Source organism: Loxodonta africana, chromosome 22 (assembly GCF_030014295.1).
Source record: "Loxodonta africana isolate mLoxAfr1 chromosome 22, mLoxAfr1.hap2, whole genome shotgun sequence".
Classification (NCBI taxonomy): domain Eukaryota; kingdom Metazoa; phylum Chordata; class Mammalia; order Proboscidea; family Elephantidae; genus Loxodonta; species Loxodonta africana.
In genome coordinates this window covers 30,952,484-30,975,110 of record NC_087363.1, presented here as the reverse complement: position 1 = coordinate 30,975,110, position 22,627 = coordinate 30,952,484, and the positions used below count along the sequence as shown (strand labels likewise).

Genomic DNA, 22,627 nt, shown 5'->3' with positions numbered 1-22,627 from the left:
GAAGGAGAACGGTGGGATGCAGACCCCAAATTCTCATAAAAAGACCAGATTTAATGGTCTGACTAAGACTAAAAGAATCCTGGTGGTCATGGTCCCCAAACCTTCTGTTGGCCCAGGAACCATTCCCGAAGACAACTCATCAGACATGGACTGGACTGGACAATGGGTTGGAGAGAGATGCTAATGAGGAGTGAGCTACTTGCATCAGGTGGACACTTGAGACTATGTTGGCATCTCCTGTCTGGAGAGGAGATGGGAGGGTAGAGGGGGTTAGAAACTGGCAAAACGATCACGAAAGGAGAGACTGGAAGGAGGGGGCGGGCTAACTCATTGGGGGAGAGTAAGTGGGAGTATGTAGTAAGGTGCGTGTAAGTTTATATGTGAGAGACTGACTTGATTTGTAAACCTTCACTTAAAGCACAATAAAAATTAATTTAAAAAGCATATATATGGCAACGTTCAAAGTTAGTTGGCTTAATGATCCGTACCATTTACAACAAAAGGCACAGTTCCTAAAATCCCAGCAAATGCTCAGATTTTCTATAAGCTTTAAGAAGAAATAAGAAAAATTACATGCTACAGTGTTTGCATCTTCAAACATGTTTCTAAGGAACAGATGGCAGTTTAAGGTCACAAATGATGCCAAAATTCAACATGTGTAAACTAAAGATTTGTGCATTTCATTTTTAGTAAAATCAACTCCAAAGGAAGCACACTGGAATTTTTGAAATAAATCGTCCACTTCAAACGAACAATAAAAAATGAATACCTATGAGATGTTACAATGCTTTCCCTTTCAAATAATGCTGCGTGTGGATAAAAACTACAAGGTGGTACCAAAAAAAAAACCAAACCTGTTGTCGTCGAGTCAATTCCGACTCACTGTGACCCTACAGGACAGAGCAGAATTGCCCCATACAGTTTTCAAGGAGCGCCTGGTGGATTCAAACCGACAACCTTTTGGTTAGCAGCCGTAGCTCTTAACCACTATACCACCAGGGTTTAGGTAGATTATAATACCCAACACTATCACCACAACCACCACAGGGGGGAAAAAACACAACCAAACAAAGAGACTACTGAAATTTCCCCAGAGATCTTCTAAAAATTCAAATGTGAGGCAAATAAAAAATGTAAAGTATTGTAAGTTAGAGTGTTATAACATCAATTCTTTTACTTAAATTATGAAAGATTTCAAGCATACATAAAAGTAGGGTGACTTAAAAGCCCATTCTATTTTATTGTCTTGATATTTTAAACATGTAGGACCAAATTCCTTTTTTTTTTTTTTTTTAAAGAAACAATGTATTACTAACACAGTTGAAGCCCTAGCACACTGTCTCCAACTCACTGCCCTCCCTGATTCTGGTGGGTCTCATTGCCACAGGTATTTTTTACATATAATAATATACTCATAAAAAATATGAAGATTTTACATATTTTAAACCTCACATGTATGTTATTGAATTGTCCACATCCTCTGCAGCTATTTTTCAAAATTTTGTTTATGACGCTTCCATCAGTATTTTTCAGTCTACTCTTTTCATTTTAATTACCATATTGTTGTTACTGTTAATTGCCAATGAGTCCGCTCTTACTCCCGAGGACCTTATGTGTAACAATGAAATGAAAAGTCCTGTCAATCTCCATGATCATTGGTCTGTGTCAGCTCCCTGTTGTTGTTGTAGCTGTTGTTAGGTGCCGTCGAGTCGGTTCTGACTCATAGCGACTCATAGCACAACAGAACGAAACACTGCCCGGTCCTGAGACATCCTTACAATCGTTATGTTTGAGCTCATTGTTGCAGCCACTGTGTCAATCCACCTCGTTGAGGGTCTTCCTCTTTTCCGATGACCCTGTACTCTGCCAAGCATGATGTCCTTCTCCAGGGACTGATCCCTCCTGACAACATGTCCAAAGTATGTAAGACCCAGTCTCGACATCCTTGCCTCTAAGGAGCATTCTGGATGCACTTCTTCCAAGACAGATTTGTTCGTTCTTTTGGCAGTCCATGGTATATTCAATATTCTTCGTCAACACCACCATTCAAAGGCGTCAACTCTTCTTCGGTCTTCCTCACTCATTGTCCAGCTTTCATATGCAAATGATGCGATTGAAAATGCCATGGCTTGGGTCAGGTGCACCTTAGTCTTCGTGGTGACACCTCTGCTTTTCAACACTTTGAAGAGGTCCTTTGCAGCAGATTTGCCCAATGCAATGCATCTTTTGATTTCTTGACTGCTGCTTCCGTGGCTGTTGATTATGGATACAAGTAAAATGAAATCCTTGACAACTTCAAACTTCTCTCCATTTATCACGATGTTGCTCATTGGTCCAGTTGTGAGGATTTCTGTTTTCTTTATGTTGAGGTGTAATCCATACTGAGGGCTGTGGTCTTTGATCTTCATTAGGAAGTGCTTCAAGTCCTCTTCACTTTCAGCAAGCAAGGTTGTGTCATCTGCATAACGCAGGTTGTTAATGAGTCTTCCCTCCAATCTTGATGCCCCATTCTTCTTCTAACAGTCCAGCTTCTTGTATTATTTGTTCAGCATACAGATGAAATAGGTATGGTGAAAGAATACAACCCTGACACACAACTTTCCTGACTTTAAACCAATCAGTATCACCTTGTTCTGTCCAAACAACTGTCTCTTGATCAATGTAAAAGTTCCTCATGAGCACAATTAAGTGTTCTGGAATTCCCATTCTTCACAGTGTTATCCATATTTTGTTATGATCCACACAGTCAAATGCCTTTGCATAATCAATAAAACACAGGTAAACATCCTTCTGGTATTCTCTGCTTTCAGCCAGGATCCATCTGACATCAGCAATGATATCCCTGGTTCCACGTCCTCTTCTGAAACCGGCCTGAATTTCTGGCAGTTCCCTGTCGATATACTGCTGTAGCCATTTTTGAATGAACTTCAGCAGAATTTTGCTTGCGTGTGATATTAATGATATTGTTCTATAATTTCCACATTCGGTTGCATCACCTTTCTTGGGAATAGGCATAAATATGGATTCTCTTCCAGTCAGTTGGCCAGGAAGCTGTCTTCCATATTTCTTGGCATAGACGAGTGAGCACCTCCAGCGCTGCATCTGTTTGTTGAAACATCTCAATTGATATTCCATCAATCATCAATTCCTGGAGCCTTATTTTTCACCAATGCCTTCAGAGCAGCTTGGACTTCATCCTTCAGTACCCTTGGTTCCTGATCATATGCCACCTCTTGAAATGGTTGAACATCGACTAATTCTTTTTGGTATAATGACTCTGTGTATTCCTTCCATCTTCTTTTGATGTTTCCTGCATCATTTAATATTTTCCCCATGGAATCCTTCACTATTGCAACTCGAAGCTTGAATTTTTTTGTCAGTTCTTTCAGCTTGAGAAACGCCAAGCGTGTTCTTCCCTTTTGGTTTTCCATCTCCAGCTCTTTGCACATGTCTTTATAATACTTTGTCTTCTCGAGAGGCCCTTTGAAATCCTCTGTTCAGTTCTTTTACTTCATCAATTCTTCCTTTTGCTTTAGCTGCTCAACACTTAAGAGCAAGTTTCAGTCACCTCTGACATCCACCTTGGTCTTTTTCTTTCCTGTCTTTTCAGTGACCTCTTGCTCTCTTCATGATATCCTTGATATCATTCCACAACTCGTCTGGTCTTTGGTCACTAGTGTTCAATGCGTCAAATCTATTCTTCAGATGGTCTCTAAATTCAGGTGGGATATATTCAAGGTCATATTTTGGTTCTCGTGGACTTGCTCGGATTTTCTTCAGTTTCAGCTTCAACTTGCATATGAGCAATTGATGGTCTGTTCCACAGTCGGCCCCTAGCCTTGTTCTGACTGATGATATCGAGCTTTTCCATCGTCTCTTTCCACAGATGTAGTCAATTTGATTTCTGTGTGTTCCATCTGGCGAGGTCCATGGGTAGAGTCACCGTTTATGTTGGTGAAAGGAGGTATCTGCAATGAAGAAGTCATTGGTCTTGCAAAATTCTATCATTCGATCTCTGGCATTGTTTCTATCACCAATGCCATATTTTCCAACTACTGATCCTTCTTGTTTCCAACTTTCGCGTTCCAATCACCAGTAATTATCAATGCATCTTGATTGTATGTTCGATCTATTTCAGACTGCAGAAGCTGATAAAAATCTTCTATTTGTTCATCTTTGGCCCTAGTGGTTGGTGTGTAAATTTAAATAATAGTCGTATTAACTGGTCTTCCTTGTAGGCGTATTTATATTATCCGATCACTGACAGTGTTGTACTTCAGGATAGATCTTGAAACGTTCCTTTTGACAATGAATGCAACACCATTCCTCTTCGAGTTGTCATTCCCAGCATAGTAGACTATATGATTGTCCGATTCAAAATGGCCAATACCAGTCCATTTCAGCTCACTAATGCCTAGGATATTAATATTTATGCATTCCATTTCATTTTTGACAATTTCCAATTTTTCTAGATTCATACCTTGTACATTCCAGGTTCCGATTATTAATGGATGTTTGCAGCAGTTTCTTCTCATTTTGAGTCATGCCACATCAGCAAATGAAGGTCCCGAAAGCTTTACTCCATCCCCGTCATTAGGGTCAACTCTACTTTGGGAAACAGCTCTTCCCCAGTCATCTTTTGAGTGCCTTCCAACCTGGGGGGCTCATCTTCCAGCACTATATCAGACAGTCCCTTGTTAGGGCTGCTGTATTAATAATTCACATCATCAAGGGTTTCCCTCGTTTTTGCTGACCCTCTACTTTAGCAAATAGGATGCCCTTTTCTAATGAAGTTCTTTCCTGATGACATGTCCAACATAAGCAAGCTGAAGTCTCACCATCCTCAATTCTAAAAAGCATTCTGGGTGTATTTCTTCTAAGACTGATTTATTCACTCTTCTGGCAGTCCGTAGTATATTCGACATTCTTTACCACATCTTCTTCTGTCTTCGTTTTTCATTGTCCAGCTTCTGCATACATATAAGGAGATTTAAAAGACCATTGTCAGGTGTACCTTCGTTATCAAAGTTACAGCTTCACTTTTTGAAACTGTAAAGAGGTCATTTGCAGCAGATTTGCTCAATACAACTTGATTTCTTGACTGCTGCTTCCATGGGCACTGATTGTTGATCCGAGCAGCTTGAAATCCCTAACAACTTCAATTTTTGTTGTGTACTATTCCACGATATGGATATGTTGTCGTTGTTAGTTGCCTTTGAGTTGATTCTGACTCGCTGACAACCTCATTTGTACAGAGAACTGCTCCATAGGGTTTTCAAGGCTGTGGTCTTTCAGAAGCAGATCATCAGTCCTTGTTTCATACTACAATTATCCAATCCTTCTGGTTACTTGACCTTTGTAATGTTTGCCATCTTGAGTTATTACAAACAAAGCTATGATAAATGATTTTCTACATATTTCTATATGCACACATACAAGGGTCTATTCCTACTACACATTTTTTTTGCTTGGCATGGGTGTCTTCATCTTTTCTAGACATTATGAAATTGTTATCCAAAGTGACTGGTCCCCATCTTTGCCAAGAATTCTTACTATCAGACTTACATTTCTGCCAGTCTACAATATATGAAACAGTAACTCATTTTAACTTTTATCGTATTAATGAATACGTTTGTATTCAGTTTGAGCATCTTTTCTGGGATGTATTAACCATTCTATTTCTTTTTCCATGAAGTAACTCTTCACATCCTCTGCTCATTTTACCTTTTTCTCCCTCTATATTTGTAGAATATATTTTATATGTTGGTAACTAATTGATAAGCAGCAGCTCTGGTGACCCAAACGGTTATATACTTGGCTGCTGACTGAAAGGCTGGCAGTTCAAACCCACCTAGCAGCTTCACAGGAAAAAGACTTGGCGATCTGTTTCCATAAATATTACAGCCAAAAAAACCCTATGGTGCAGTTCTACTCTGTCACATGGGGTCATTATGAGTCAAAATCACCTAACAACAACAACAATTATTAAGAAAACTTCCCTAAAGGTCAAAATTTTGTCATTTGAATTTTCTTTAAAATTTTTTTCTTCAAGTTTTCCTTTTCACATGTTATTTACAATGTAAAAAAAAAAAAAAAAATCTTATACCCAAACATCTGTCAATAGGAGACTAGTTGAATAAAACGTGGCATATCCCTATTATGCAGTACTGAGAGAGATATGCAGAGAGCCAGAGAGTGATACAGAGAGACAAATACAGAGGGACAGAGAGAGAGAAATAAGGAGAGTCAGAGAGAGAAGCATATATATTTCCTTACTTTGTTTTTAATGGAAGATTAAAACAGGTACACTAATAAAAATGTTTACATCAACGCGGGGAAATGGAACAGGGTAACGTGGACAGAGATGGAAACCAAATTTCTCTGAATTGATCTTTTGTAAATTGACTTTCAAACTATGTAAGTGATTTATATTATTCTAAAACAAATCAAATCAAAATTTAAAAAAGCAATTCCCCCAGAATCAAAAGGAAAATGACATATCAAAGTTGGTGACTTAACAAGACAAAGAACTATTTGATGAGACTTTATAAAGCACATTATTTTTGACTGTACATCTCTAGTTGGAAATACCCTAAGTACAAAAAGAACTGCAAAAAAAAAAATCATAAATTGTATTCAGAAATGATGTTGGTCATAATATTGGTGTTATTATTCTGAAGCTATTATATAATAATACAAATATTATAAGACAAATAAGGATTTATGTTATTGCCATTCAGAACCGTGACTTTCTGCTTAAGAGAAAAAAATTATAAATTAGGTGAAATACTGGAATTGGAAATGCCAGGATGAATAGTTGATGTATTTTTTTAAAAAGAATTTCCTAGCTCTGCCCATTGAAAACACTTGTAATAACCAACCCATGGATGCTTTCCATTTATTTAGGTCTTAATTTCTTTCAGCAACACTTTATAGCCAGTCACCTTCCTAGCTAAATTTCTTTCTAGGTTTTGTTTTTTTTTTTTTTTTTAGGATACTATTACAATGACATTTTTTTTCTTGATTTCCTTTTCAGATTATTCATTGCTGGTGTATAGAAACCCAACTGATTTTTCTGGTGACACTGAACCCTGTAATTTTGCTGATTTATTAGCTCTGAAGATTTATTTTTATGGATTATTTCCAATTTTCTAGGTATAGGATCATGTCTTCTATGAATAGAGTTTTAGTTCATCCTTTCTTATTTGAATGCCTTTTATTTATTTATTTAGGCTTTAACAAAGAGAAATTTATTTTTTCACAGTAAAGAAGGCTAAAAGTCCAAATTCAGGGTGTCAGCTCCAGGGGACGGTTTTCTCTCTGTTGGCTCTGGAGGAAGATTCCTTGTCATCAATCATCCCCTGGTCAAGGAGCTTCTCAGGCTCAAGGACCCCAGGTCCAAAGGACACGCTCTACTCTCAGTGCTGCATTCTTGGTGGTATGAAGTCCCTAACTCTCTGCTTGCTTCTCTTTCCTTTTATCTCTTAAGACATCAAAGGTGGTTCAGGCCACACCTCAGGGAAGCTCCCTTTACATTGGATCAGGGAGGTGACCCGAGTAAGGGTGGTATTACAATCCCACCCTAATCCTCTTAACATAAAATTACAATCACAAAATGGAGGACAATCACACAATGGTAGGAATCATGGCCTAACCAAGTTGATATACACATTTTTGGGGGGACATAATTCAATCCATGACATCTCACCCTTTGGCCCCCCAAAAATCACATCCTTGCAACATGCAAAACATATTCACCCCATCATATCATAGCAAAAGTCTTAACTCCAAGCCAAAATCCAAAAATTCCTCTTCAGCTGAGAAATCTAGAATACACGGTATCTGCTTCCAAAGGTATGATGGCAGAACAGGCACAAGCTAGACATTTTCTTTACAAATAGGAGAAACTGCAGGAAAAGAAAGGATAACAGGCACCAAACAAGTCGGCAGAACACATTACATTAGTCCTCAAAGCTTTGAAAACAATCCTCTATTCTCTGAGAAATTTACACAATGACCCTGCCCTCCAGACTCTAGGTATTGGCCATACTCTCCGGATTCTGAGCGGAGGCCCTTCGGCCCTGGGCTTCCGCTTCGCCTCCCAGGCCCTCTAGGATAGCAACTCTGCTCCCTTGTCTTTAGGCACACCATTCTCCTCGTCCATCTGAGTGGCAACTCTATCCTTAGAAACACCAGAGGCCATGGCTCCACCCTTCAAAACTCCAGAGGTCCTGGCCATACCTTTTGAGACTAAGGCAGCTCAGCTTCTTGTGTTTCTTGTCTCTTCAGCTTCTGTTTCCCGGTTTCTTGGCCTCTTGGCTCTCGGGCCTCATGCCTACAACTGCCCTGCTGGGGCAAGTGTTCCAAAGCTCAGTAGCTCCACCAATAATTGCCTGGAGGCACCCCACTCCGCCAGGAAGCCTTCTGCACACAGGCACTCAGCTCTCTCAGTCCGTGGGTTGGCTCCGGTGCCATATGGTGCTGGTCTCCTGGTTCTGCTGCTTCCAGTTCTTGCCTGCTGCCACTTCTCTGCCAATGCAGGCTCTCTGTTGTGCTGGTCCTCTGCTGCTGCCACTATCCATTCACAGTTTCAAAACCACTTCTGCATTTTAGGTATCTGTTACAGCAGCACCCCACTCTCTTGGTACCAAATTCTGTCTTAGTCATCTAGTGCTGCTATAACAGAAATACCACAAGTAGGTAGCTTTAACAAAGAAATTTATTTCCTCACAGTAAAGTAGGCTAAAAGTCTAAACTCAGGGTGTCAGCTCCAGAGGAAGGCTTTCTCTCTGTTGGCCCAGGAGGAAAATTCCTTGTCATCAATCCTCCCCTAGTCGAGGAGCTGCTCGGGCACAATGACCCCAGGTCCAAAGGACACACTCTGCTCTCAGTGCTGCTTTCTTGGTGGTATGAGGTCCCCCGCTTTTTATTTCTTTAATTATCATTATTTATTATCATATATTTTCCCCCCCTAAATGCTCTGGGTAGAACTCTCAGTACCATGTTGAAGAGCAGTGGTTAAGAATGAGCATCCTTGTTTTGTTCCTAACTGTACGAGGAAAGCTCTCAGTCTTTCTTCATTTAGTATGTTAGCAGTCAGTTTTTCATAAATGCCTTTTAACAGGTTGAGAAATTTCCTTTCTAGTCTGAGTTTGTTGAGTGTTTTTATCGTGAAAGGGTATTGAGTTTTGTCCAATGCCTTTACACCAACTGAGATGATGCAGTTTTTTTCCTTCATTCTGATAAAACGTGTATTAATATATACGTATTAATGTATATGTATTGCATTGAGTGATTTTCTGATGTCGAACCATCCTTGCATTCCTGGAATAATTCCCACTTGCTCAGGGTATATAATTCTTTTAGCATAGAGTTGGATTTAGTCTGCTCAGTTTTAGTTGAGAATTTTTGCATCTATATTCATTAAGTTATATAGATCAGCAGTATTATTTTCTCATGGTATCTTTCCCTGGCCTTGGTAGAGAGGTAGTGTACCCTCCTCTTCTTTATTCTTTTTTTTAACCATTGTAAGGAGGACTGGTATCACCTCTATAAATTTTGGGTCAAATTCTCTTGTGAAAACTATCCAGTACAGGACTTTTCTTTGCTGAGAGATTTTTGATGACTGGTTCAATCTCTTCACTTGTTATGGGTCTAGTGAGATCTTCTATTTTTTCTTAAGTCAATGTAGACAGTTTACATTTCTAGCCATTTGTCGATTTCACATATGTTACCTAACTTGTTAGCACATAATCGTTCATAGTATTGTCTTATGATCCTTTTCATTTCTGGAGGATTGGATGTAATGTCCTCACTTTCATTTTAGATGTTTGCATCTTTTTTTTTTTTTTTTTTGGTCAGTCTCACTTTTTTTTTTTTCCTCACTTAAGACTTGTCAGTTTTATTGATGTTTACAAAATCCAACGTCTGTTTTTGCAGACTCTGTTTCTCTGTCCTTTGTTTCATTTATTTCTCCTCTGATCTTTGTTATTTCTTTCCTACTGGTAGTTTTGGGCTTGGTTTGCTCTTCTTTTTTAGCTCTTCAAGCTGTAAAGTTAGGTTACTGATTTGAGATCTTTCTTCTTAATGTAGGCATTTACAGCTATAAATTTCTGAGCGCTGCCTTCATTGCATCCCATACTTTTTGGTATGTTGTGCTCTCATTTTCATTTAACTCTTTTCTGGTTTTTATCTTGATTTCTTCTTCATATTTGTACAGTTTTCCAGTATTTCTTCTGTTCTTAATTTCTAATTTTATTCCACTGTGGTCAGGGAAGACACTTTGTATAATTTCAATCTTAAAATTTATTCAGACTTGTTTTGTGACCTAGCATATGCTCTGTCCTGGCGAATGATCCATGTACACTGCAGAAGAATGTATATTATGATATTGTTGGGTGGAGTATTCTATATTTATCTGTTAGGTCCAGTTGGTTAGAGTGCTGTACAGATCCTCTATTTCTTATTCATCTCCTTTCTAAATGTTCTGTTCGTTATCAAAAGTAGTATATTGAAATCTCCAACTATTATTGTAGATCTATTACTCCCTTCAATTGTCAGTGTTTGCTTTATATATTTTGGGGCTCTAATAGATGGAAGTATAATTGTATCTTCTTACTGAACTGATCTTTTCATTATTACATAGTACCCTTCTTTGTCTCTTCCAACAAATTTTGACTTAAAGTCTATTATGTCTAATATTAATATATTTGCCCCAGCTCTCTTTTGGTTACTACCAGCAATATTTTTGCATTTCTTTCAATTTCAATTTATATGTGTCTTTGTGTCTAAGATGTGTCTCTTGTAGACAGCACGTAATAGATTTTTTTAATCCATTTTGCACTCTCTGCCTTTTGATTGGAGAGTTTACTCATTTACATTTAAGGTAGCTACAGATAAGGATTTACTTCTGCCATTTTGCTATTTACTTTTCATGTGTCTTACTCTTTTTTTTGTCCCTCGTTTCTTCCAATACTGCCATCATTTGTGTTTAGTTGATTTTTTTGTAGTGAACCTTTTTTATTTCTTTACCTTTTCCTTTTGTTGTGGCTACCATTGGGATTATATTTAACAGCTTACATTTATAACAAGCTAGTTAAAATGAATACCAACTTAATTTCAGTACCACATAAAAATTCTATTCCCATACCACTCATCCCCTCCTTTATGTTGTCATCATAAATTATATCTTTACACATTATGTGCACAATAACATATTTATGTTTTATACACTTCTCATTTAGAATCGTGTAGGATACAACATAGTTACAAACCAAAAATATTACAATTGGCCCTTTTATTTGCACACTATCCCTAACAGACACTCTCTATCACATTACCTGTTTTATGTTCTTCAGAGCACTAACACTATCTGAAATTATTTTGTTTACTCCCTTGTTCATTTTCTGTCCCTCCTAAATAGGATATAAATTCAGTGATATGAAAGACCAAGTTGGCTCTTAACTACAACTATATTGCCAGGGCTTGGTACAGAGCAGTGGCCCAATTAAGACCTGCAATGTAAACAAAAGAGCAATGTCCCAAACTGAGCACCAATTTTCTAAGTTTAATGCTAGAAGACTTTAGAAAATAAATGTTCTAAAATATTAAGGATAATTAAGCAACAGCACTGCTTGCCTATCCCCAGCTGTTTCATAAGTTCCAGGAGTACAGTAGTTTTTTCTTTTTCATATAAAAGTTAAGAAAACCACATGGATTTTGGAATCAGGTAGTCTCAGATCCTTCATTCTAGTACTTATATACTCCATGAACTTCACAAAACTACTTAACACACTAATTTTCAATCTGTGAACATCCCAGGGTTGCAAATCTCTAAATGTCTGGCCCATTGTAAAGGTTCACTGTGTGGTAATTTTTTTTTAATTAATAAAAAATAGAACTTTGAATTTCAGGTATAAATTCACTACATATTATTGGGAGCCCTGGGGGTGCAGTGATTAAGAGTTACAGCCGCTAACCAAAAGGTCAGCAGTTCAAATCCACTCCTTGGAACCCCTATGAAGCAAGGAGTTACATATAATTGAGCTGTCAAAGATACATTTAAAATAATTACAGCATAAAAGAGAGAAGACACATTTTTTGCTACTCCTACCATTAAGTACAGCTAAAAACCTGGACATTAATAATAAAACAAATATTAGACCTCATTACCATAACAAAAGAAAACCTCTTTTTCCCCACAGGATCATATTTATAGGTACGGGGGTTAGGATTTCAACATATTTTGGGGGGATATAATTCAATCCATAACACCACTCTACTCCAACCAAACACCATGGAAAAACAGCAGCTCCACCACAACAGCAAAGAGAAAAGTGTGGAGCACAGACTTCTATCCTCAGGAAGCCGTGACAGTGTTCCAATCCTGCCTTTGGCCAGGATGGTATCAAAAAAGACCAAGTAGGAGGATGAAACTTTAATCCCACCTCAGCAATAACAAGCCCCCACCCCCACCAATGTCAGTAAAGACTTAATGGAGAGCCTGGACCTCCACCACACACAGAAGCAATAAGGTGCCCCTCTTTTTTCCTGCTGAGGTGGTATCAAAGAAAGCAGAGTGGAAAGCCTGAACCTTCACCACATTCTACCGTAACAAGTTACTTCTACCCTGTTACGGTATCACTGGAGGCAGTACAAGGAGCCCCTCTCCCTCTCAGCCAGGTGGTATTAGAGAAGCGCTAGTAGAAATCCTGAACTCCCACCCCTGCCCAGCAGTAATAAGGCGCTCTTCCACTCTATGGAGTATAAACGGTGGTCATGTGGGGAACCCCGCAAGACAGAGTCCTTCTTCCTCCACCAGTTTGGTATCAGTATATTTGAATAAAATCTAGTGTCTCACAACAAAATATCTAAAATGTCCAAGATACAAATAAATATCACCCATCATAACAAAAAAAAGGAAAATCTCAATTTGAATGAAAAAAGATAATCAATAGACAACAGCACCAGAATGACACAGGCATTGGAATTATCAAAAAATAATTTTAAGACAGCCATCATAAAAATGTTCCAATGTTCAAAAAGCCTCAACAAAGAAACTGAATATATAAAGTAGAACCAACTAAAAACCTTAGAACCGGAAATTACAAAAACCAAACTTAACAGCTCAGTAGATGAACTCAACAGGAGTATGGAAAAGGCAGAAGAATCAATGAGCTTGAAGACAGAACAACAGAAGTTACCAAATCTGAAAAACAGAAATAAATTAAACTTAAAATAATAATAATAAAAGAGCCTAAGGGACTTCTGGAACTACAACAAGAAATCCAGCATTGGAGTCATCAGGGCCTCAAAATGAGAGGCAGAAAATGGTAGAGCAGAGAAGTATTCCAAGAAATTACTGAAAAGTTCCCCAAATTTGGAAAAAGACGTTAAGTATACAGATTTAAGGAAGTTGCGTAAATTGTCAACAGGAGAAACACAGAGAAAACTATGTCAATACACATCATGGTCAAACTTCAGAAAACTAAAGACAAAAAATTTCAAAAGCTGCCAGAGAGAAATAACACCATATCTATAGGTGAAAAACAATTTAAACAATAGTACGTTTCTCATCGGAAACCCTGGAGGCCAGATAAGAAATGGCGAAGCAGTTTTCAAGTGCTCAATAAAAAAAATCTGTCAAGCCAGAATTCTATATGCAGCAAAAACATCTTTCAATCAACAAAGGAAAAATCAAGACATTCTTAGACAAAGGAAAACTAAGAGGATTTTGAGCCCTAAAAGAATGGCAAGTCATTAAACAGAAAGGAAATGATAAAAAAAAAAAAAAAAAAACCTGGAATATCGGGAAGGAAGAAAGAACCATGAAAACGGCAATAGTATAAGCAAATACAAAGAGTTTCCTTCTCCTCTTGAGTTTTCTGCATTGTGTTTGATGGCTGAAACAAAAACTACATTTTTTAATTTAATTGCCAATGTACATAGAGGAAATATTTCAGACAATTATGTTATAAATGGTGAAAAGAGATGAGACTTTATTAAAGAGAGATAAGGGTTTCTACTTTTTACTCAAACTGGAAAAAGTTTAACACCAATAGACGGTGACAAGTTATGCATGCATAATGTAATTATCTAGAGCAATCACTAAAAAAAATTATACAAAGAGATATACTCAAAAACACTATAGAAAAAGCAAAATGAAATTGTAAAAAATGTTCAGGTAATTCACAGGAAGGCAGGAAAGAGATAAAAATGAAAAACAGAAAATAATTAAAAAACAAAGTTGCAAACTTTAGCTCTAAATTACCAATAATTAAATACAAATGACCAAATTAACCAATTAAAAGACAGACTGGCAAACTGTATAGAACAGTACTATTACTGATTTGTAATATTCCAAATTGGGAAGGAAAAAAAAACCCTAATATTCCTCAGTAGATGAACGGTTAAACTACCAGTGGTACATCTATAGCATGGATACCACTCAGCAATAAAAACGCACCCACTATTGCTACACTTGGCAAACTGAATGGATTTCCAGAGCACTACGCTGAGTGAAAAAAAGTCCACCTTAAAAGGTCACACTATATTATTTCATTCATACAACATTTTTATAATGATGAAATTATAAATGAAAAACTGATTAGCGGCTGCCAGGAGTTAGGAAAGATGGCAGGAGGGAATTAAAAAGGGACCGCACGAGACAGATCTTTGTGGTGATAGGACAGTTCTGTATCTTAATTGTAGTGGTAGTTTCATGAATCTACACATGAGAAAATAGCATAGAACTCTGCACATACTTTATACCAATGTCCATTTCCTGATTTTGATATTACATTCTAGTTTTATAAGATGTAACCACTGAAGGAAACTTGGTGAAGTGTACATGAGCCTTCTCTGTACAATTTTTGCAACTTCAAGTGAATCCATAATTATTAGTATAAAAACATTATAAATAATGATTCAGGCACCAATTCAATAGTCATTATGGGCTATGACTAGAGCAAAGACAGCTGACAAAAATGCCTCACTCAACATTTACTTATAAGTACCAATACTAATGAAAATCAAAAGATTATACATTCATTCATTTCTTTAAGATTCATGGAATATTAGTTAAATTTTATAAAACATTTACTAAGTCATATTACTTAATGCATCTTATTTTTACTCTCTTTGTGAAACATTATATTTGAAGCAAAATAAACCCGGGCCGGGCCCATGCTAAGGGTGAAAAAACCAAACTCTGCTCTCAGTATCTCTTACTCCAACATCATACAACAAGATTACTCAAGTGGTGCTTTTTCTAATGCAATGATGTACATTTAATGACGTGGAAAATTTAATACGAAAAAACAGATAAACAGATTGTTGAAACCAAATACATTTGCTCTAAGACTCAAAATTCTTAGTAGAATCTAAATCAGATTAATTAGTCAATTAAATGCAAAGCATGGCTTATCCCCTATGTGGACTTTCGCAGATCAAACTTACTATGCACACCTGGCAATTATTCAAATTGATTATTGAGATTTTAACTTTTATTTTATAAAACAAAATTTAAAGCGTGGCATTTAATGCAGAAGAACCATGGCAAACACTGTATTTAAGTTTTTTTTATTATTATTATTCTGCAGTCCTGAGGAGCACTGCCTTGACCATATCCTGCAAAATTCCAATGTGAAAAGTGCTCTCCCCTCAAAAATAAAGGGTAACTGGTACAATGAGTTTAAAGAATGCTGTAAGCTACGTTCTTCTCATGAAGATTCACAATATACATTAGCATATTAAAACTGGGGAGAAGTTATGCAATTGAAAATACCTCTAACTTTGATCCACTGCTCCCCAAACTTATATTTAACCATGGTCCACGTTTTCATACCTCACTGGACCCTAATATTCAAGGGCAGGGCTTCTCAAACTTTAGAATTCAAACAAATCACCTGGAGATCTTGTTGAAATGTAGGTTCTGACTCAGCAGGTCTGTGGTAAGGCCTGAGATTCTGCATTTCTAACAAACTTCCAGGTGATGCCAATACTGCTGCCCTAGGGGTCAGTCTTTAGCAAGGGGCTAGAGAAAACACTTTGAGGAAGACTGGTATAGAGGCTCCTTTTATAGCTACACAGCTTTGTAATACAACTTTAATACCTACAGACTCTATTGTTCACAAAATAAAAGACTAGAAGGTGACTAAGTTGAATGCAGGAGAAGTGGTACTCTAAAGGTAATCTGGATTGGTAGAGCACTGGACAGAGAAACGACTAAAAATGGGTCAGAACAAGCAGAAGGTATGAAGGGACTCCTCCCTAAGGAAGGAAAAAATATGTGAAAAAAGAAAGATGGGCTGGATGATACATAATACCAGCATATAGAAAAGACGCATACAATTTCTAAGTTTTCATTATTAAAATGAAGACAGGCAGACAGAAGCTGTTTAATGGATTTCTATCTTAATCTCTAAAACATTCTTACAATGTCTTCAGATGAATGCTCTGTGGTACAGAGGTTTGGCAAAGTTCAAAAAGGCCCCTTGAGACAAAAAATAAATTCTAGAGATGACATTAGTTGGTGAGTCACTAAAATGGTAGGAGAAAACAACAAATTTTTTTAAAGTAGAGTGGTAAGGTAAAATCTAACCTTTTCTTGGATAAGTCTTTGAAGATGAATCCCACAGGACAACATAGCAGTGAATAAGGTCAACATGTATTGCTGAACTTTGCAGATGGCAGAGGCCAGGGAATTTAACACTATGTTCAAGCCCACCTTCTCAATAACGTTCTGGAAGGCAGTAGGAGAGTGGCGAGTGATTCTACACAAGGCCTGCAGAGACAGAAGACATTGTCAGACAAACCCAAGTGCATTAACCATGTTCCCAGAAGATAACACACGCTTCTGTGAAAAGGTGATGGTGCTTACCTTGGTCCTTTATTATTTATTTTGGCATAAAAAAGTTGCAGAATTTCAGCACATTTAAAAGTAAAACAATAATTCAACTATCAATAAAAACTAAGGTTGTTTTAAAACGTTAGGTAGCATTACAACAATAATTACACAAATTAATAAGTTAACCAATTCATAAGTATATCTAGATATACATCCCTTTAAGCAATTAAAAACATTATTAAGCACCTTCTTTGCGCAGACACTGAGCTAAGCGCTAAAAAAAAGTCATAAAGTTAATATCTAACATTGATTGAGTGTTCACCGTATGAGGGGCACTATCTGAGAATATCTGTGGATGATCTCATTTAATCCCCCTGACAATACATAAGAAAGGTTTGATTACCCCCCATTTTATAGATAGTAAAACTGAGGCACAGAACAATTAAGTAGCTTGCCTACAGTCACATAGCTAGTAAGTTGCAAAGCTGAAATTCAAACAGACAGTCAGACCCTATTTCTGTTCCTGAATCACTCACAGGCTATTAGAGATGAAACTTATAAGTAATGATAATAGAATTTATTAAAGGTTAAAATAAAAGTAGGCTCTATTAATTACGCTTGGGAAAGGAGAAAAAGCAATTCACCAAAACGTACATCAGGAGGACGACACTGAGCTTTGATGGGTAAGTAGGAGATAAGACAGGCGAAAAAGTGAGTGAAGATCATTCCAGCCTGAGGGACCAGAACACTAGTCACATGGAGACATGAAGATGCAGAGCATGTGCCAGGCAGGGCAAGTTGTCTGATAAAATCAGCACATACATCAGATGTTGGAAAAAAGGAAAACCTGATGATACATTTTTAAAAGTAGGATTGCGTTAAAGAGCTGGTCTACCAAGTTAGGAACTCTAAATTTTATTACGTAAGCAACAGGAAGCCTTTAAAAGTTTTTAAGCAAAAGAGAGGGATGGTTTTATCTCATGTGTACATCGGAGACTCCAAAAAGGGAAATAAACATAAGCCAGAAAGTTTTACAAAAGCATTCATTTTAATAAACGTCAAATGGCCTCCCTGTCCTTGGTTTCAATTGTGAATGGATTTATAACCTTGATTGATAATGAAAAGATTAAAGAGTAATTTTGAGAAATACTAACAAAGTGAATGACAGGTGGCCTTTCCTCAGGATGATCAGGAGAAGGAAGGGAAAGCCTCTTTCTCCATTCCTCCTTAGCTCTCCCTAAGTGAAAGGGGACCATCTTCTTGGGTCAGCCCTACGACATATAGTGGGTATATTTATTATCAGAGGAACTGTGTGTCTAAACATGTACTTCACGTGGTCCATATGGCAAGCTAACTTAGGGCTTGACTCTTTGTGACAAGCCCAATCACTCTTTTTTCTCTTTTGGCTTTGACAACTACCTACAGGTCAGGGGAGATGCCAATTAAACCTTAACCCTACACCCCAGGCTGCAGTCCAGCTGAAGAGAGCATTCTGCATTGGAATTGAGAGGAAAGAACCAAAACAACAATAAAGTGGAACAAGTTATTTTCCATATATCATCATTCCTGTGGGAGAGGACCCACAGGGAGAAGGTGGCTGTGCTTTAGGGCAGGGTTCAGGTATTCTCCAGTCTCTGGCCATTACTGCATCTGAAAACCTTACAAGAGAACCCAAATCTAAAATACTGGACAAAAGGTGTTCTTTTTTAGAAAAACTCAGAACAGAAATAAAGTATAACAAAATGTACTGTCTCTTAACAGGAACAGTATTGGTCAGCCTAAAAAAACACAATGACAAAAGAAAGGTTTAAACTATCCTGGAAAAGGGAGAAAAACAAAAATTGCTCAGTTTTATGAACCTAGCATAGCCTTCCCAACTACAGCTAAAAAAAAAGATAGTACAATAGGAGAAAAACACAGAACAAATTCATGTAGAAACATGAATATTTTAAACAAAATTCTAATAACTGAATCTCATTAGTTCCTTTCTTGTTTATTGTTTTCTGGGTTTTTTTAAAATACAATTATGTCATCTACAAATGAAAATAATTTTGTATTTTCCAATATGAGAACTGACAATTTCATTTTATTTTTTTTAACATTAAAAAAAAAGAAAAAAAAATTTTTTTATTAGTTATATTCCCCACAACACTTGGGAATAGGTAACAATAGTCAGCATCCTTGTCTTGTTTCTGATTTTACTGGCTATGATTTCAGCATTTTATCATTTAGTATGATGTTTCCCCTGTTTTCTGAAAGATTCTATCATGATTAAATATTTCTATTCATATTTAACTATGATTTTTTTAATTAACAATCATTGCTGAATTTTATCAAACGTCTTTTCATCAACTGTGGATAGATACATTTGTATAGTTTATCTGTCTTTAAGTTACTGATATGACCTATTTTGATGTATTTCCTGATGTTGAACCATCCCTGCAGTCTTTAAATGGCACTTATCATTTTGATACTCTACTGAATTCAATTTGCTTTTATTTTATGTAGAATTTCTGTATCTATATTCCTTAATAAAATTGGCTTATCTTTCCTCTTTTGTTCTATCTTCTATCAGCTTCACAAAATAAATTGGGGAGCTCTACATCTTGTTCTCAATTGTCTACAATAGGTTAACATAGGAATCATCTGTATTTTAAAACCACTCAACACTAAAACCACTGAGACTTCTGCCTCTAATGGTCTGTGATGGTTAATTTTATGTCAGTTTGGTAGGCTTTGGTCCCCAGCTGCCTGGCTAAATACTACTCCATTCGTTGTCACAAACAGTTACCTGTGATTAGATCAGTTCACCTTGGGTAGAGCAGATTACCTTCCATAATGTAATGTCATGTAATTACCATGTATCGCCTACACTACAGGATTCCGTGGGTGGTACAAACAGTTAAGCACTCAACTACTAGCACTGAGGTTGGCTCATCAAACTCATCCAGAGGCACCTCAGGAGACAGGCCCGGCAATCTTTTTCCAAAAGGTCACAGCCTTGAAAAACCTATGCAGCAGTTCTACTCTGTACAATTCCGTCATGAGTCAGAATTAACTTGATGGCAACTAACAACGATGTAAAGTAACACAATAGTCTTTCACGATGTAATCTAAGATAATGTAATCAATCTGTTGAGATCATAACAGTGTAAAGTAGATCCCAAACTGGCATTAAAAAAACACCAGAATAGAGGCACACAATGACAGGAGAAGAGAGACTATGTGAGGACTGTCTACAAGCAAAGAAACACCAACAAACCAAAGAATGCCCATGCCTACCGACAAGGGAGGAATCGACATAGCCAAGTCCCTGATTTGGACTTTTTGCCTCCAGAACTGTGAGAAATTAAATTTCTGGTCTTTAAAGCCACTCACTTGTGATATTTGTATTATAGCAGCACCAGGCAACTAAGGAGGAGCCTTCGTGGTACAGTGCTTAAGTGCTCAGATGAGAGCTAAAAGGTAATCAGTTGGAACCTACCAGCCCTCCGGGGGAAGATAAATATGGCTGTCTGCTCTCCCATAAATATTTACAGCCTTGGAAACCCTAGGGGCTGTTCTACTCTGTCCTACAGGGTCACTATGAGTTGAAATTGACTTGATGGCAATGAGGTTTAGGTAACTAAGTGCTGCTCAAATTTTTCAAATAAATGCATATTACTTTTATAATAACTTTTTAAAATTATATTCCAGTGCAAGTGACTACCCTAGACATTTTCAAAAATTATATAGAAATAAACATACAGGAAAATTTCCTTTATTAATCAATAAATATATATTTACTACCATTTCTGAAGTTACTGAGTAAACAAAATGAACTAGAAAATGAACATTTGCAAAGCATTAACTACATGTTGTTGTTAACTGTCATGGAGTCGGCTCTGACGCAACGTATGATACAGAACGATACGTTGCCCAGTCTTGTGGCATCTTCATGATCATTGGTATGTTTGAGTTCACTATTGTGGTTATTGTCCCAATCCATCTCATTAAGGGCTTCCCTAACTACATACTGCTGCCAGGAAACCCTGGTGGCATAGTGGTTAAGTGCTACAGCTGCTAACCAAAGGGTCGGCAGTTCGAATCTGCCAGGCACTCCTTGGAAACTCTATGGGGCAGTTCTACTCTGTCCTACAGGGTCACTATGAGTTGGAATCGACTCGACGGCACTGGGTTTGGTTTTTTGGTTTGGTTTATACTCTTCCCTAAAAACACAAAGTGTCTCTTATCTCATGGAACTACATATAAGACACATACAAAAGTCTTGCCTTAATAATTCGTGACTCCATTTTAAACAAACACGAGGGATTTGTATTCACATAGAGATAGCCATAACAGAATTAAATTCCACAAAAACAAACTATACATTGAACATCTTTCAAGGAATATTCCAGTCTCTCCTCTTTCTTCTAAGGGAGTTCCAGATGGATAAGCTAGACACCATGGCTTAGAAAATATGAAAGCAGGATTGTTCTCCAGAAGTAAAATCCAAATTGCATAAGGTGAGGGGAAAAGAGTAACAGCTAGTATCTGAAAATAAGAATATGAAAAAGAATTCACTAAAAAAGAAAGCTGGTTTTGGTCAAGGAACTGCAAAAGTTTTTAAAATTATATTTGCAAGAAAATGGTCATTTATGAAATCAAAACTGTTGAATTATTTTTTTAATTCAAGGATTAAAAAATAGGAGCATTTTAAAAGAGTCACTGAAGATCACACTACAATCATAATGTTTTCAAGAAAATTAAGGGCTCTCCCAACAGTACCTTTAATACTGAAAAACAGTCTCATTAGTACTGTAACAATTCTTGGAGCACCTGGCACAGCAAAGTTGGCTTTCTACTGACATAAAATCCCTATCCAACTATTATGCGGAATTTGTTGATAAAAGATTTGTCTAGAACACTTCTAAGTAGTACTCAGAACGATATGAAGGCAACTAGAATGTCTCTTCCATTTTGTAAAGCTCACAGAGAATATAACCTTTAATTAGTCGCTGAGTATCAATTGAAAGTTTCAGAGCACCTGAGAGGATGTGGAGCTTGAGAGCACATTAGTACTTGTACTTTCTGAATAAAATAAATCACATAGTACTCGTACTTTCTGAATAAAAAAAAATCACATCTGAAGTCTGATCTTCAGTTATTTTGTTTTGGAATGTTTACTTATTAAAATAGAGTTTAAGACAAGATAGCCACGCACTGGGAGAAAATATTTACAAAACACATATCTGATAAAGAACTTGTATCCAAAATATACAAACTACTCTTAGAACTCACCAGTAAAAACACAAACAACCCAATTACAAAATGGCAAAAAATCTGGACAGCTCACACCAAATAAGATATAAAATGTTATTGTTGTTTTAAGTGCTGTCGAGTCAGTTCTGACTCAGTGTAGTACAAGGGAACGAAACACTGTTGAGTCCTCAGTTATCCTCAAATCATTGCTATGTAGAGCCCATCCCTGCAGCCTGCCTGTGTCAATCCACCTAGCCAAGGGTCCTCCTCTCTTTTGCTCACCTTCTATGGTGCCAAGAGGTGACTAGGAGGCTGACGGTTCCAGGGAGAATAAGGAACAGATTGTTACCTCAGCACCGAGCAACACCATCCTGCCACGCTGCTCGCGCATTCATTCATTTGGCCAACAAGATCTACTGAGCATCCACCATTGTGTTCAAGCAGGAAACAAGATGAACAGGGCTCCTGCCTTCCTGGAGCTGACACTCTAGTCAAGCAAACTGTGCATACACAAGTTAAATAAATACAACAGTGCTCATC

At 37.3% G+C, this 22,627-nt stretch overlaps 1 protein-coding gene across 9 annotated transcripts in view; it reads right to left on the bottom strand.

Annotated features, from left to right (window-relative positions):
- Positions 1-22,627, bottom strand: part of ULK4 (unc-51 like kinase 4) — a 646,083-nt gene that overhangs the window by 488,590 nt on the left and 134,866 nt on the right. For all 9 annotated transcript variants that reach the window (XR_002785708.2, XM_064274755.1, XM_064274756.1 and 6 more), the window contains one exon: positions 16,601-16,783. Coding sequence is in view for 8 of the 9 variants with exons in the window: in XM_064274755.1 (XP_064130825.1) it covers positions 16,601-16,783 (183 nt within the window). In the remaining variant the exon portion in view is untranslated. The remainder of the gene's footprint in view (positions 1-16,600; positions 16,784-22,627) is intronic.